This window comes from Ixodes scapularis, unplaced genomic scaffold (genome assembly GCF_016920785.2).
Source record: "Ixodes scapularis isolate PalLabHiFi unplaced genomic scaffold, ASM1692078v2 PGA_scaffold0__279_contigs__length_252992795, whole genome shotgun sequence".
Taxonomy (NCBI): domain Eukaryota; kingdom Metazoa; phylum Arthropoda; class Arachnida; order Ixodida; family Ixodidae; genus Ixodes; species Ixodes scapularis.
Genome location: NW_024609835.1, coordinates 43,002,021 through 43,018,111, shown reverse-complemented (window position 1 = coordinate 43,018,111; position 16,091 = coordinate 43,002,021). Strand labels below are relative to the sequence as shown.

At 46.1% G+C, this 16,091-nt stretch overlaps 2 protein-coding genes across 2 annotated transcripts in view; one reads left to right on the top strand and one right to left on the bottom strand.

Annotated features, from left to right (window-relative positions):
• Nucleotides 1-616: 616 nt before the first annotated feature.
• LOC8036397 lies at nucleotides 617-1,279 on the top strand. Its single transcript, XM_002402385.3, has one exon. The coding sequence runs from the start codon at nucleotides 617-619 to the stop codon at nucleotides 1,277-1,279; it is 663 nt and encodes a 220-aa protein (XP_002402429.3).
• Nucleotides 1,280-1,381: 102 nt separating this feature from the next.
• LOC115308811 (glycerophosphocholine cholinephosphodiesterase ENPP6) overlaps nucleotides 1,382-16,091 on the bottom strand; it is a 75,817-nt gene continuing 61,107 nt past the window's right edge. Inside the window, exons 3-7 of the mRNA XM_029966889.3 lie at nucleotides 15,560-15,669; nucleotides 13,095-13,250; nucleotides 9,569-9,712; nucleotides 8,577-8,688; nucleotides 1,382-3,744 (exon numbers count right to left, since the gene is read on the bottom strand). Coding sequence (XP_029822749.2) covers nucleotides 3,482-3,744; nucleotides 8,577-8,688; nucleotides 9,569-9,712; nucleotides 13,095-13,250; nucleotides 15,560-15,669 — 785 coding nt within the window. The 3' untranslated portion in view covers nucleotides 1,382-3,481. The remainder of the gene's footprint in view (nucleotides 3,745-8,576; nucleotides 8,689-9,568; nucleotides 9,713-13,094; nucleotides 13,251-15,559; nucleotides 15,670-16,091) is intronic.

The window sequence follows — 16,091 nt, the reverse complement described above, 5'->3', positions numbered from 1 at the left end:
GCGCGAGCTCATAGCGTTGGCAGCTGCCCTTAATGCACGAGAGCTTGTGCCGCCGAGATGTGCCCTAGAGCAAGGAGCTCGCGCTTGTAGCTTTTCCTGCGGTACAACATAAGGTGAAATAGAGTATAGCAGCGATGGCTGGTGCAGCTGGTGTCGAGGAGCAGGGCACGCTCTACTCACGCGGTCACTCGCCGAGCACGAGCCTCGTGGGACAAGAAGTGTCTCAACGCCATGTCGGCGTAGGCTTCGGCCGCACCAAAATCGTTCAAAATTACGGATTGAAGGATCCTGGAGCGGTCTTCTTAAGCCACCGACAACGAAGATGCTGAGTCCAACAATCCTAGAAAATGCCCGACAGCTTCGTAATGTCTGGACTCCGGACTTGGTGAGCGGATTCTTGACCGCACTACTCCAATTCGCTTACCTGCTGCAGCTATTCCACGCCATGGGACTGCCGCCCAAGAAAAGCGTCGCCATCACCGTCCTCTGCTGTCTCATTCGGCTGTACGCGGTTCCCTCAATCCTGCACCTTACCTGCTGGGATGCTTAATATCGTCGTTCCAACCGATATTCGGTCGCAGTCCCCATTGCCGTCCACGTCCCAGAAGGAAAGACTATGGACGCAACTTCCAGGAAGACCCTCAAGGGGTCTCTTGACGAAGCACCGAGAGGAGGAGACAGTGCCCGCAGTCCGATCCTTCATTCGGTCAAGAAGCTTCGCGACTTCTGGACCCGGTGGCAAAGGAAAGAGAACAAAACGCTCACGGGAAGTCTTCAAAATTCGAGCCCGTTCGAAGAGGGAGTCATCTCAGCCAGGACGGCTTCGCCCGTGTCCTCGTCAAAGCTAGAGGGTACCCGACGAAACGAGCAGAGTCAGCGTCCTCTACGGTACAGGAGGCTCCTCGAGCTGGCCCGAAAGGCGAGCTCGAGATTCTCGACCAGCGGAAGCAACGTTGACTTCTACCGGGATGACCACGCTGTGGCCAGCAACCGCGATTCGGCAAAGGACCCGTTTCTGACCTCGAAGGCCCGTGACTTGGCGTTCTTCGGTCGCGGCTCGGCAGGAATGAGCAGCTTTTCGGAGTCGACCTTGTCGGCGTACACCGATGTGTCCTTGGAAATGTCCCACCGCTTGCAGAGCCACTCGTCTCGCTCTCAGGACAGGCACAACACGGTGTTTCCGAGTCACTTGTTCCGGAGGTCTTCCCTCGAGCTGTCCAAGACGAATTATAAGCGGCTCAACTATAGCTCCGTCGAAGACTCGGACGATCTTCCGTAAGCGAGACAATTCTACAGTATATTTTTAAATTGTTGCTGCTGTGCAATAAAACTCCGCGTAAAAAAAAAAAAAATGAAAAAAAAAATAAGTCAAGATCCAAAGTCTTTGTGGTATTTTTATTGCCGGTTCAGTATCACATAACATTTCGTACACGTGTTGTGATATATACATAAACTTATTTTTAATCTCTTTCGAAAATATTTGTCTTTTTTTTTTGGCATTTTATTTGGTATTAAGGTGTTGTGTAACCTTTCCTTCTCAATTGTTTCTAGGTTATGTAACTTTGTGTAGACAGTTGGAGGCACAAACAATATAGGATTGTGATTATCGCGATGATTGATAGTCATGTCGGGTTTATAAATATAGGCCCTTCAAATATGCGCAAGTGTGCGCAGTGTGAGAAGATTGCGACCGAAGAATCTAAAAACAAAACAATCTTCATTGTATTTCTTTTTAAAGGGGTAAGGGTAGCAATGAACGCGCACGTTAGTTGTGTGTTTAAAAAGTTGTGTTCAGTTTTGCAATGTCATTACCAGCGACATCCACAAACACAATAAACATGCAAATGAGCGATGGAATACAGAAGCCTTCAGGTAAAGCTGACGTCGGCCTAATCGCGTACGCAGCGCGCGCGCCGTTAGCAACAGTTTGCAGCATCGAGCTTGTTACCACGGCCAGTTTTATAGATAGAAATTATGAAATCTGGCTATGGTTGCATACACAATACTGCCAACGAACTGTCACCAGAATTCGCCACTCACGATACATCGCGACTTCATATCGCTCCATTTACGTCCTTCTGCAAAGGAACGTGGCCTCTATTCAAGTAGTGACGCGTTGCATGGGCACCCATTGCTGCGATTATACGAGGTGCAGAAACTCAGTGGCATTTATAAAAATGTCTCGTCTTTTTCTACCCACGAATCGGCATTTTCTCGCCAGTCCGAATTTTGTGTGCAATGTTAAGACAGTCATAACAGTTACATGCTGAGAAGAGCACAGTGCAAGAACAGTATTAACAGGATATAAAGTCCGAAAATGTTCAACGATTCACAGTGTTTATATGATGAACGAGCGATTGATCACTGGAAGCACATGTAACACGTAAAGACGTAATAGTAATCGCCTTTTTGAACTTGTCGCCTTCGGCGACGTCTGAGTGATTGATTTTGTTGGGAAAGGTGAGATGCGGGGAAGATTATCGATCGTGGTGCACGCGAATGCAGCATCTGTTAACAGCTGCCTTTTCGAGTTACGAGGGCGAAGTTGCTCATGTGGTAGCGTTTCTATTGAATCCTACTGAACTTTACATTTAGAACAAGCCGGAGTCCCAGTCACCCAGCATTCATAGCATACACATTTATCGCGTCAAGAAGGGAGAATTATGAAACAGTATTTACAGCTCAACTTATATTGAGACCACGTGATTATTGCACACTGATTCCAGGCTGTAGTTATGTAAACAAGTAGTAAAATCCCGATTCTTAAACAAATATTGGGTCTACACATTGACCCACATTTTATGTTGTATTTGTCACATACTGGTTTCTCGTTTAAAAAATAAATATCATTAGAAAAAAAGCGTCTAGAACTATTTTAACATTTAGGAAGGCTGACATACCTGCGTGCCATTAGAATTACGAGTAGCAAGGCCGCAAGAAAATAGAATTCCATCCAATTCCGAAGTCGGATCACGCACACATGCTTATATTTCTTGCTAAATGAACAATTTGCTGCGTCCGTTATTCTCTCGTTGATTCTCAGGGTGAGGGTTTCAAGCTCGATTTCCGTACAACGTTCTGCGGCTACCTGTTGGTGAGTGCCTCTGGAAAGGTATTTTCTCGCGCGAGCGCTCGCGAAATAAAGAACACAATATTTTGGAGAGTTACGCTCTCGCGCCTTTGATAAAGCAATGTACAGCTTGCAAGACTGGTTGAACTGTCCTTCCAAAAAAACATTCCTTATCATTCACATGCGCAAATTACAGACCCGTTTACAAGTTCAACCCTCTGGGTTATTTTCCACTTACCCCTGCTGTCTTCAAAAAAAAAGAAAAAAAGATTAGTGTGTGCGTTGTAACTTCTGTGTTCACTCTGGGGCTTTTCATCGGGCTTGAAATCCTTCGCTGTTCGCGTGATCGACACAGTCCTCCTCCTGAATCGTCTCTCGCACGTTCGTTTCACTCCGCTGCCTTCGCACATCTCACGTTGAGACCAACCGGTCGAGGGTCGTGACCAGCAGGATGAAGGCTGCGTGCTGTGAGCTTGGTCGCAAGATCTGGCCCAAGTTCCCTCCGTACATAGAGCTCCCGAACTTCGGGAAGTCAAGCCCAGACTCGACCAGCCCTTCGTTCATTCGGTACCAGGAACCGTTGTTCGGTCGCGGATCCAGACCCAGAGCTCGACACATGAAGTTGTAGTGGTCGACGTTCACCAGAGGCTTGAGTACGTGGTTCCTCTTAATTCCTATGTAGAAGAAAAACAAATATATATATATATATATATATATATATATGGTAGCTCCAACTCAACTCAACATTTCTAATGTTCATTTAATGATCCCTGAGCGCAGACGAAGTGGCGTCTTCGAGAAAAGCGGGTGTGCATAGGGAGTGCCGACCGCAGCGCCACCTTAGTGGCGTGACGTCATCATAGGGTTAAGTTGGTGTATAGGTCAACCCGTCATATGCAGAACTGTAATGTATGAGAAACGGTGAATTACGTACGTTTTTTTTTATTGGCACACAGATTAACCACGTTACGTTACGATGCCAAGTAATTATTTTAAGGCACGTCACGCGGCACGGTGTCTGGTGACCTGATACCCTGCGACGTTGGCACGTGACGTCACGGTTTCAAGTCATGGTCAACGCTACTATATCTGTTTTCACCTCAATAACCGTAGTAAAACAAGTCAGGCTCCTCGCGGAGCATTACCAATTTCCACCTTTATGTTGATTATTAAGATATATGTAGGTGAATTTTAGGTATGCGTTATCTTATCAAGGCGTACACGTTTCAAACGCCAAAAGCATCACTTTTTCTTCCGACAACCAAATCTCGTAAGAAATATTCTGCGCCGCGCATGAACAATGCGCAACACTTGCTTTTTTTCTTGAGGTGAAAACGGGTATAGATTAGCTCCCACAGATGTGTCAGCGCCCCCCCGCCCCGTCCTCACCCCCTTCAGTCCGTCTCCCGTCGTTTGAAATGCCATCTAGATTTTTCTTTCAAACCTGCGTATTCCATAAGGTACGGTGAAACGCTATCCAGACGCTCTGTTTAAGAACATATGTATTCCAAAAAGTGACACTGTAGTTACCAGAGCAGCCGTCCTCAAAACGATGGCGCGTTGAACGGCGGGAGGCGAGCCGTTGGGAGAGAGGGGGATTCTGCTCGTGGAAGCAGTGTTTATGGGCAGTTTCGTAACTAAGCTAATCTAGTAACGTTGGTTATGTTCAACGGTCATGGTGTCAATTACCTTCACGTCAGGTGGCGCAGTGTCGCACGTACCGTCCTAGTACTTTCGGACTTCACTCCGATGGAACAGGATCCGATTACGCCGGCCACGACAGGGCGATTGGCTCGGGACATGACTGCTCCTCGACTGCCCCATAGTGAGCGAGTGTATGTTTAGCATCATACTTCTTCAAAACCCGGTCATCCCTTCAAGATGAGATTTTCTCACCGACTGGTGAGGAGCGACGTCGACGGGGTTAAACCAAGAAGGACGGCATGGTGGTCTCCAGGGAATTATTGACGCCATCAAAAGAGACGGACGCCGGATATGAGGTGTTCTTGCCGACAGGCCAAATGATCGTTTGGAAGTTTACCGGCACTCAAAAAGTCAATATTTTTATCTGGTGTAGCACACATATCCGCGTTAATGGGGCCACGTATTTTTTTTTTAAACTCCTCCTTCTTACCTGTAATCCTCAACTCAGAAGAGAACTGTGAAATCACGCAGTCGTGACATGCAAAAGCACCGGTGCGACGACCCCAAGCTTTCACTGTGCTTTTTAAGCACACCGTACAACTTGGCATTCTCAAGTGATGATAAGTTTTGTCAGGACACTCATTGGCCAGGAAAGCGAATTCAAATATCCATGGACGAATTGATTGTTGACGAGCGCATACATCCGAGCGACGCAGTTTTCGGGTCCAATGCTTGAGTTGGGGTCGGCTGACGTCATTTTGGCCTTTGTAGGCATTGTAAAGAGAATATTCAGAACCATACACATTATGATAACGTCATAGCACACTGACATTAAGGAGCACAAAACGGGCCCAGCTACAGAAAATAAATATTACACTCGTAAGAAAAATAATACGTCTGTAACTTGTTAATTACAAAGACGAACACAACTCTGAGGATCTAAGTTTAATAGTATGTGTTGATGCATTGTTATATATATAACAATGCATCAATGCATGAAATGTCCTGCTATATAGCAGGACATTTCATACACGTTACTTGAGCAAACGCCAGTTTTTCAGTTGAAAAACCAAAAGACACTGCGATCGAATGCAAGCTATTGCAGCGAAAGCAAGTTATATCAAAATCTTCAGAACTGCCAATTCGTAAAATTGGCGATTAGTAAGAAAGGTTAAAGATCGCAGGAGCTTCCTCGCTCAAAAATGCTGTGATTATTCGGTGACCCAGGGCTGAAACAATTTCCTCTAGGCCCTACACGCGCCGTGTACCTTTCGTTATGATTCTCAGAAATTCAGACTTTCAAAGGAAGCTAGAAAAATGCGAAAATTTTATCCTAAAAGCTATATGGAGCGCGAGTTCGTCTGCTTCTTTTTGCAGGGGTTGTGGTGACGTCAGAACGCCGAGATCTGAGTGGCTCCGATTGAAGGATAGTGGGTAGACCTCAAAGCAAGCTGCCTTGAGGCCTACCCACTATTCTTTATTCAGAACCAATCAGAGCTCGGCGTTCTGACGTCACCACAACCCCTACTAAAAGAAGCAGACGAACTTGCGCTGCGCAAATCGTAAAATCATTGGTTACTTGGAAGTTCTGTGAATATTTATGCAGCGTGTAGTTGGTCAGCCATTTCAAAGTTGCGACGAGTCACTCGCTGTAGATGAGCAATTTAGCCAATGCAGTATAACCGCTAGCCCGGGGTCTATAGGTCTTTAACGTGCACCACGCAGTAGTGATACACAACCGCAGGCCGGCACGCTGCTCATCCAGATCGAAACGGGCAGGGGTGGGGATTGAATCCAGGTTCCCTGGTTGATTAGTACAAAACGTAAACATCGCAGGAGCTTCGTCGCTAAAAGTTTGTGATCATGCGGTTACCTGGGACAAAAACAAATTCCCCAAGGCCCAACATGCGACGCATAAATTTTGCATCGATTCTCAGACACTCCAGCTTTCAAATAAAGCTAAAAGAATGCGAAAATTACATGCTAAATGTCTTATCGATCCTCAAACACATCCGGAAACCCGAGCACCGCTAAGGCGATATTACTGATGCTGTCGCACAGGTGCTAATATCCAGAGCGATCTTGCACAGAAAGGGTGTAAAGTGTCATTCTTTCATATCTTCACGTTATACCTACGTCAGAAAGCACGAAGAAGCCCTAAATCGTCGGCAAGCTGCGGTACATCACGACTCCGCGCACCGAACAAACTCGCATCCACCAGCTCTGGGCGCTGCCATCTTACTGATGACATCGCGGCTCTTGAGAGGTCACGTGACGAGTCGTCACTCGGTTGCTACGGAAACCGAGCCAGCTCAGCTCGTTGCTATGGTACCGCGTGTGACCAATCGTGGTGAGAGGCGGCACAGGGAAAAGCGTGGCGCTACTCTGGCATCTACGCTGCCATATCGAGTGGCTCTAGTTATAGCTAATTCCATCAGCTCGTGGTCTAGGCTACGAGCTGGTGGGACCAATCAGACAGTGTCAAAAGGGCAATATCATGGGGGTCGTCCTTTTTCTGTACGTGTTCTATCATCGCTGAACCAATCATATAAACAGAAAAAGCCCAGTGACGCGCTTTTGATGCTGCTTGATTGGTCCCTAGTGTCGGCTTCGTCTTTACCCCCCCCCCCCCCCCCCCCCCCCTTAAGCTGCAACCATATATATATTTTTTACAGCAGAGCTGTTAAGGACTAGTTTCCCCAGGATTGCGTCCCCCGCAAGGAAATGTCGACACAAAACTCTGGTTGCCGCCGTCGCTCATAGGTGGCGGTAGCTCTCTAGAGTGCTGTGTTTGCTAGAGCCACTAAATAAGCGTAGCTTATTTAGTGACACTAGTGTTTGCCGGTTGTCCGCTTACCGCCATCGCCCATAGATGGCGCAACCTCTCTAGCCTTTCCACTCTGGCTTGCCGACCTGCGGCCGGCCATTACTTACTATGGTGGGAATGAAGTTTATCCCCCGCCATAGTACAGCTTCGCTGGTCTTCCTTCTTCAGCAAAGTGGAAAGGCCGAATGTTTTTTCATAGTTGTTTCCAACAGAAATACATATACAGGCCAACTCAAGACTCTGCTGTCACGCCACTGCGGTGGCACTGCAATCGGCACTGCGCATGCGTAGAAGCTTCGCCTCACGAGACTCTAGCTTCTGCGCACGGGCAATGCCCACACGCGGTGCGGGCAAAAGTGGGCTTGTTTGTAAACTCTGTGTTGGTGCATATAGAGAGAGAGAGAGAGGAAAAGATTTTCACGAGCCTTTGGAAGAAAAGGTCAAGGTTTTTCAAGGGTTCCCACTGTCCTAAATTATTATTCCTGTCTACATGTTTATATGAATTATGGTGCAGTGATTTTCCCAATATTCGCCTCCTTTTTTGTTTAGCAACAAACTCATTGGCGCTACCCGTTGGGTAGCCAGGGTACACTTCCGGTTCCCGTACATTTCCAAATTTTGTACTCATCATTATTTTATCATAAAAGTGAATTAGTTCGACAAGTCTGTAAGTGGCCATTTTCGGAAGATAGCGTGTATATTTGATGTCGCATATACTGCGAAACCCGCCGTCTAGTTCAGAACCGGAAGTCGTTGGATGTTATTTGCACACTGGCGCCACCAAGTTCGAACTCACGCGAGAAAGGTCGAATAAGAATAGATTGGCCATATAGGTGCTGAATTATCTATAAAATATTAGTTTGATAATGCAAGCAATGCAAAAAGGCTTTAGCTTATTTTTTAATGTTTTTTTCCCCACCGGTTCGTAAAAGAAAGAAAGAGATAGATCTAATTGGCGTACATTTATCTTTTTTCTTTTCCCCCGTAGATGCGGAACATCAGAACTTTTAATTGTATCTGCATCAGCCGACTTACCAGGTCCTTGAGCGTAGAATATCGTCCTCATTTGCGGAAGTTCCGGATCATAACCGTGGTATCCGAGAAACTTCTTTTTGTGATTCAATTTTGTCTTGCTGCTTTCCCCAAGCTGGAATTATGCAAACAAAATAGACGTTACCGCGTGAATGCTACAGTGGCAGCTCTGTTTTACACACGGGACGGGCGCGAAAGGAAAATGTTGGAGGATGATTAGTCCCTCTCTCTTATGTTCAAAGATTCGGGTGTACGCAAACAATTCAATAACAACGAAAACAACAAAAACAACGACAGCAGCAATATAGAACACAGAAAAGGCTACGCGGAGCGCAAGTTCGTCTGCTTCTTTTGCGGGAGTCGTGGTGATGTCAGGGCGACGAGCTCTGATTGAAGGGTAGTGGGTGGTTAGACCTCAAGGCAGCTTGCTTTGAGGTCCTACCCACTACCCTAATATCAACCAATTAAAGCTCGGCATTTCGACGTCATTGCAACCCTTGCAAAAGAAGCACATGAACTTGCGTTCCGCATAGGAAAACGAGCTCTTGGCTTTGAAAGCTGCGTTCAATTATACTTCGTTTCAGCTTCGGTCCAGACGCAGCCAAAGCTACAAGCGCGAGCTCCGGGCTTTCAGCATCCCTGCCAAGCACGCGCGCTCGTGCAGTGCAAGCACTGTTCTGGGCCACATGCTCGCGCTTGTAGCATCGGCTGCGTCTGGACCGAATCTGAAACGAAGTATAGCTACGCAGGAGCAAGCTTCAGGCTATCTATCATTAATGCCACCTAGAAGACAAGGCAGGTGTATGACGTCATCTTTAGTTGATTCCCGAACCGCCCTAAGCGGCAAACACTCTGAAGCTCAGCGATAGTGTCCACTACGCGCGCTCGTGCAGTGCAAGTATTATGCGGGGCAACACGACGCTCGTGCTTGTTGCATTGTCTTATAGCTATCAGCGTTCTCGAACGTGGGTAAAGCAGAGCGCGAATCGGCGTACCGGGAGAATGAAGTACTTGGGCGTGGTGAGTAAGTAGAGCGGCAGCACCCGCGAGCTGTGCTTCACGTGGTACCTGTCGGGGAGTTCTTCCTTGGTGTACACCTGCAGGCCCTCGATGTGAGCGTCCAGCAGAGTTCGGCGCAGCTGCATGAGAGGAGCGCCGTTCGTCTTAACCGAACACAATGTGTGCATGTTCGTCAATCCTGTAGTGCGTGGCACCTGACAAATTTGTTTCCCCCGTGCACCGGAACACGCTGACAATCAGCCCTCGTAATTTGGGAGACAAGTGTTTCTGCCATCGCATAATTCATCTCTCATCCGTGCTTAAACGGCAAGACGCAGAGAAAAAAAAAAAAACTTTGTCGCATCACTTCGATCATTTGTGAAAAGAAACCGCATTTCAGTGGAACACAGCTTTTATTGGATATCTAATCTTATACCCTCAGCAGTGGCGTACGTTGCCTCGCTTCTTTTTTTTTTTTCCTTCGGGGTAAAGGGGGATATCGGGAGAGGGGGGGGGGAGGATAAAATCTTTCTCTGGCTACGTCACTGACCCTCAGTGACACTTAACACAAAATGTCGGAATTCGGTGTTTCAGTGCAAATAGCCTAGGGTGTTTTAGAGCGCAGCTCTTAGGCGCCCTTGAGCGGCGTCGCCGACGGCGTAACCGTGAAGTCACGTGACCCCCCCAGGTCACGTGACACCCCCAGGTCACGTGACTCCCCCTGCAGGTCACGCGACACCCCCCAGGTCACGTGACCCCCCCCCCCCCCCCCCCCCCGAGATCACGTGACCCCCGTGAAGGGAGGAGGAGAAAGGAGGGGAGCAGGGAGGACGAATCCGAATTTTCATTACTCCGAAAAATTATTTTAAAAGACTCTTATCTCTTGTCCCTCGGCCGACTCCGAACCGGAGCCTTTTCGTTCAGGAGTAGCAGGCAGGATCACGAGGGAGGAGGAAGGAGCAGGAATATGCCCTCCCCTCAGTACCCTTCCCTCCTCCTCCTCAAGCTGCTGCGCTACAATTCGGCGTTACAGGGAGTTGTGAACGGCTTTCATTTTTTTAACGACTTTACAGATTTTTTTTTTAAAAAGCCGTAAAAGCTACAGTGCTAGTGCGGTCTGTGTAGGTAAGTTTTACGTCCAAGGAGTAAAGATCGTCATGAGAAGGTAGGTTAATTAACTTTTCTATTATTGAAGATACACGTAGTTCCAACCATACACTTGCTGAGCGTCATCAAAAACCACCAAACAAGAATTAGAAATATTTGTTTGGAGAGCGTATGAAGCGCGGTGCTGCGCTAAAGTTACCACTCATGAAAAACGCGTCCGCACGGTTTCTCTGTCTCTTATTCGCATTTTCGCATCGCGAACAGTGCGCCTTTTGCGCGAATGGTAACCCCAATGTGTTTCTAAAATTTACTTAATACTTTTCGATGACGCTCAGCAAATTTTACATTAGAAGGACAATGTTTATTTTAGATTAGTTAATTATCCGAGTTATTTTTATCCGATATTAGTTAATTATCCGAGTTATTTTGCTAATTATCTCCCCATGATATCCCCTTGGCCGTATTACTCATCAACACAGAGCGCACAATAAGTGTAGCTTTCACGGTTTTTGAAAACAAACAAGTATGTATATAAAAAAAAAAGAAAAGAAGAAGAAACACTGTTGAATTAGAATTAGTATGGGACTCATCTTTACTTAAATTTATGCGTGATATCAAGTAGATCAATACCCTTATTATAAATTATTTGTTACCGGTTCGTTTTACGGTTGGCTCGTTTAGGCCTGAATGTTGACGCGTCTGATCTTTTTATATTCATACTTCTCTCGTAATACCCTATCAATTGCATGAATAAATAATTGTTTTTGTGTAGTTTGCATTGCTCTCATGCTTACATTTCTCTTATTGTATTTTCTATATCTTATGCACCCCCCCCTTCCCCCAACCAATGGAACACCCTCCCTTGAGGGCCTTTAGGGGTATTTTGAATAAATAAACATATACATTTATAATTGTGTTCACGTTGCCATGTGTATAATACGTTTCCTCACAATGGTAACTGCGATTACCATCTGACGCCTGTCCTTTACCGAATTATTCACGTTTTATGAACAGGACAGGTGCCCACTGGCAACAATCAAAGCGAAGAATATGCACAACTAATTGTTTAACAACGTGAATAGAGACCATTTTATCTATAAATAAATTTATATTTGTGCTCACATTACAATGTATAGTATGCTTACTCACAGTGTAACTAAGATTACCATCTTATACTTGTCGTATACCGATTTTTTCAAAATGTTTTATGAAGATGACAGTACCCATTGACAATCAAAGCGAAGAATATGCACAACTAATTGTTTAACAACGTGAATTGCGTAAATCGTCAAAAAAGAAGGTCACTTTTTTTTTTACGAATTTCTCTCATTTCATACGAGTAATTTTATTGGTATTGTCAACAAATTCACCCAATCGTCTTTTGAGAGCACTTTTAACGCGGAAGCATTAACTGTCACATGGAGAGAGCCGACGTCATCAGCTGCGCCAAACGGCAGATAAATTCCCGAAGCCGTGATCTGAAGCATCCCAGTTTTGAAACCACGCAGAAAGCCACGTAAAGCGGCAGCGATATGAAGCCACCGCGCGTCCGTTTCAATTAACGCCACCGCATGGCGCTGCGTGCCAGCGCCGGAGCAGAAACGGCCGAGGCGCCCACTGATCCTCTCGGCGCCTAGGCCGTTTTTGCTCACGCGCGGGCAGCGCCAAAAGCGTCAGATGCGGCCGCGGCGCAGAGAGCATCAGAAGCGACCGCGGCGCGAAGAACGACATTCATGCTTTCGCATTCACAACTCGTAAGAAGTGCTTAGGTGTGCCTTGAGCCTTTTTTAACCACTGTATACATATTTCGGTTGCAAGAGAAATCCGAGAAAACTAAGGGCGTGTTTGCATACTCTCTCCGCCTTTTTCACCACAGTACATGATAGGAGTTGAGGACATTAGCCTTTTAATAGGGTTGTTCAGCATTGTTCGTTATTACCCTGAATAAAATGAAAAAAAAAAAGAAGCTGTCCAGGTTTGCTTTACTCTGACGATGATTTTTAGACATAAACTTTCTTTGGGAAAGTGTAAAACTAATCGTATTCGTCAATATTTGTCACCGTCCTTTCGGAATCCCTTCACATCTTTGCCACTATTTCTCCTCTCCACTCCAGGTTTTTTTCACTAAGACAAGTTGGATTTTATTTTTTTCAAACAAAGTCAGACAAGCAAACATCGGGCACTTTAATGAAAACTTGTTTGTATTTTCATAGAAGCCAGCAACCAATTACTGACTTTAATGAGACACTCAAAGCGTCGAAGCAACGCTTTTAAAATTGTCTTTCATATGGCAAACAGTGCATACCACCGATGAGCGAGTATGGAATTTATAAAGCCCAACCGCGGAAATCACGGTACATTTACTCACCGCTGCTTTTAAAGATCTTTAAAAAAGGAAAGATCTCTGGCTCTTACCGGCAGAAACATGTCATTTCTTGGCAGCACCATGGCATGCGAACCAAAGTTGAGCATATACTTGATGAAAGGCGAGTATTTCTCCAAATGAATCGGCGTGGTTGAGTCCGGAGACGTGTTCGCGATTCCGTGGTCGGAGACGACCATCAACGTCACCTGAAACATAAAGATACATGGGCGCAGTTGTAATATTTGACGTTGCGTGTACGCTCTATCTCTGCAATCTGTAACGAAAGCTGCTCTGACTTGTACGCAGTTGGCTTCGAATACACATTTCGATGCATTTGCGCGTTTTTTTTTTTATTTTGTGGCACGAGGTTTACTATTTTTTGACCGAGTGAGGATCGTGCTACACTATATGGTCACCTCTCTTAGAAAGGCGTAATACGACACCCTCACCTTGGCGATCCCTATTGAGACGATCCAATCACTGCGCCGCAAGCAGCTAAATCTAGAACTATATCCATGAAGACAACAAAAAGAATGACGCAGCGCTCGGCTGACGTAGCGGAACACTCCGTCGGCGTTCGGCTGAAGCTCTTGTTCCTCTGTCGCCCGAGTTTCTTGTAGCAGCTATACTTCGGCGTTTACGTGAACAATGCAGCATGCACCGTGCTTCTTGTTTTGTTTCCATGGGAGCACTGAAGGGGAGAACGCCCCAGATCAGCCTACTGCACCCGGGGCGCAGAACCCTTGAGACATCGGGCCGGTAGTGGCCTTCGCTGGGAGCTCTAAACACACACACACACACACAAAAAAACATACAACAACAACAACAAAAAAACGTGTTCCGGAATCCACGAGACGGACCGCCAGCCCTCGCAAGGAGAAACACCGGTTTTGTTTGTTTGTTTTGTGTGTGTGTGTGTGTGTGTGTGTTTGTGTACGTGTGTGTGTGCGTGTGGGGGGGGGGTTCTGTCGGTGATATCAGAGGGCCTTCTCTTCCTCGGTGAGCTATGTAACATGGGCTCAGAAAGCCCGAGGACGCCGGTCAAACTGTCGACCAGCTACCTGTATATTCAATGTACATAAAAGTTCTACTTCAGCAGCCCCACTCCAAGTGTGTTTCCTCTGGGCTATGCGATCAGCGAGCCACAGCCCCGACTCCGGGTTCCGCACCTGAGATCGTCCCCTTCCAGTCAAAACAATCTGTCCAGAACCTGCTCAGCATTAGGGTCGAGTTGCACGCCAAGCTCGCATACTCTGACGACTGCTTCTGGGAGAGATCAGGCTTGTCGCGTCCCGCCAATGTCACTCCACTTATTCTCAACACTTTTGACGTTACACTCTGCTCCGCGCTGCACCCAGGAAGATGATGCAAAAAATCAGGCGCCTTATCTTGGGTAAACACCGAGCTCTGGGGAAAGCAAGCTGGACAAAGCGTCCCCTACAGTTAGATCTCCTCGCCAATATCAGCGCTGCGGCACAGTAGCGCCAGACGGTAAAGCGGTTAGTACTAAGTATGTTAGCATACCCACACTTGTCACGTGTTCACCCTTCGTCCCAGCCGTGGTCAACGCACAAGGTATACTGTCAGTTAAATTCCACTGGTGATCAGCCTCTATCGCATTTTGTACAATATCGGTCGCAATTAGTTTCCTTCTCTGCAGTTTACTGAAGCAAGCTCAAACTGAATGCGAAGACTGCAGATATATTTCGACGATGTCTCCGAATTCTCACCTCGCTCTGCGCCGTACGTCGGCGAAGTTTCTCGCCGACGCACGCGCACGTAACAAGTCCTCGGACATGGCGAAAAGCATTCAGTTACTTTTTTTATTTTCTTCTGCTTATTCAGCGGTCTCCTTTCCTCATCCCGCGGCCGTCCTTCCAGGTACTACGTAGGAAATTATATGCATGGCTCTTGTTTCTCAAAAAAGTTACCACGTTATCTTTAAGCGAATACGTTACATTCGTAGTTTTTTTTTTCTCGTGGCAATTGTCATTGTACTTTAGAAAATATAATATGTCCATTTAAGCCAGCATAAAAGTTTCGCGTGTGCCATATATCTGCATATGCAAGTTACATAAGGTTTTTTTTTTACTTGTACCCCATATATCATGCACATACAAGTTACAGAATTTATTGTTGTTGTTACTTGTTCCCTGTAAGTCTCGTGTATACATTAAGGTACCTTAACGCGGGCAGGACTTTGTATTAGTTGGTGACATCAGGTCGTTTCGTCGCACGATACTTCTTTCCGTGCTTTTTTCTGGTGCGCATTAAAAAGCGCCTCCCGCCTCGAGCTTTTAGTTTCTACGGGTGTTTCGCCACCGTTTCGCGGGGCAAATATATTTTTTTATCTTTTAGCGATCGCGTGCTCTCGGCTATGGGTACTACAGAGAGTGACGCCATTCTAAAAAGAAAATTACCGAGGCACTCCGGCATTCAAATTTTGCTATTATTTCACAAACGTTTTAAAGGATATTTTGCTGTTCAGGTTTATTTATTGTAAGAGTCAGCTTACTTTTTCAGTGAGATTCAACGCCTCCAGCTTGTCCAGGAGGTAGTTGAGGTGATTGTCGAATTCCAACAGAGCCTTGTGACGTTCTTTGCTCTCGGGACCTCGAAAGTGACCTGTAATGAAATGCTCTATGGAGTCCCGTTTTTCGCCAGCCAAGTAGATATGCACGATATGTGCCGTTTACCTTGAAACGCTTTTATAACTTACTTGAAAGCACACAGCGAAATACCGCCAACCAACGAGAGTGATTGAAAATTTAGAATAATTATTTTTAAACATATATAAGATTGTCTACCTTAGAAAAGCAGGTCTTAACAAGCTGACGAAATGGTCATTAACATGTTTACTATTTCTTTTTTTTGCATTATTAACTTTAGTGCAGAATAAAAAACCAAATTTGCACGGATATCTTTCAATACATATGTGTTTTCATCTCAATTCGAGCACAGTTTCGCGGTCAAATTTTCAATTCTGACCCCCCCCCCCCCCCCCCCCCCCCCCCCCTCAAAAAGAAAAAAAAAAGTTTCGGGAGCAT

What these genes read in the sequence shown, in the direction of transcription:
- LOC8036397 (XM_002402385.3), top strand. Translation starts at nt 617, where the DNA reads ATGGACGCAACTTCCAGGAAGACCCTCAAGGGGTCTCTTGACGAAGCA.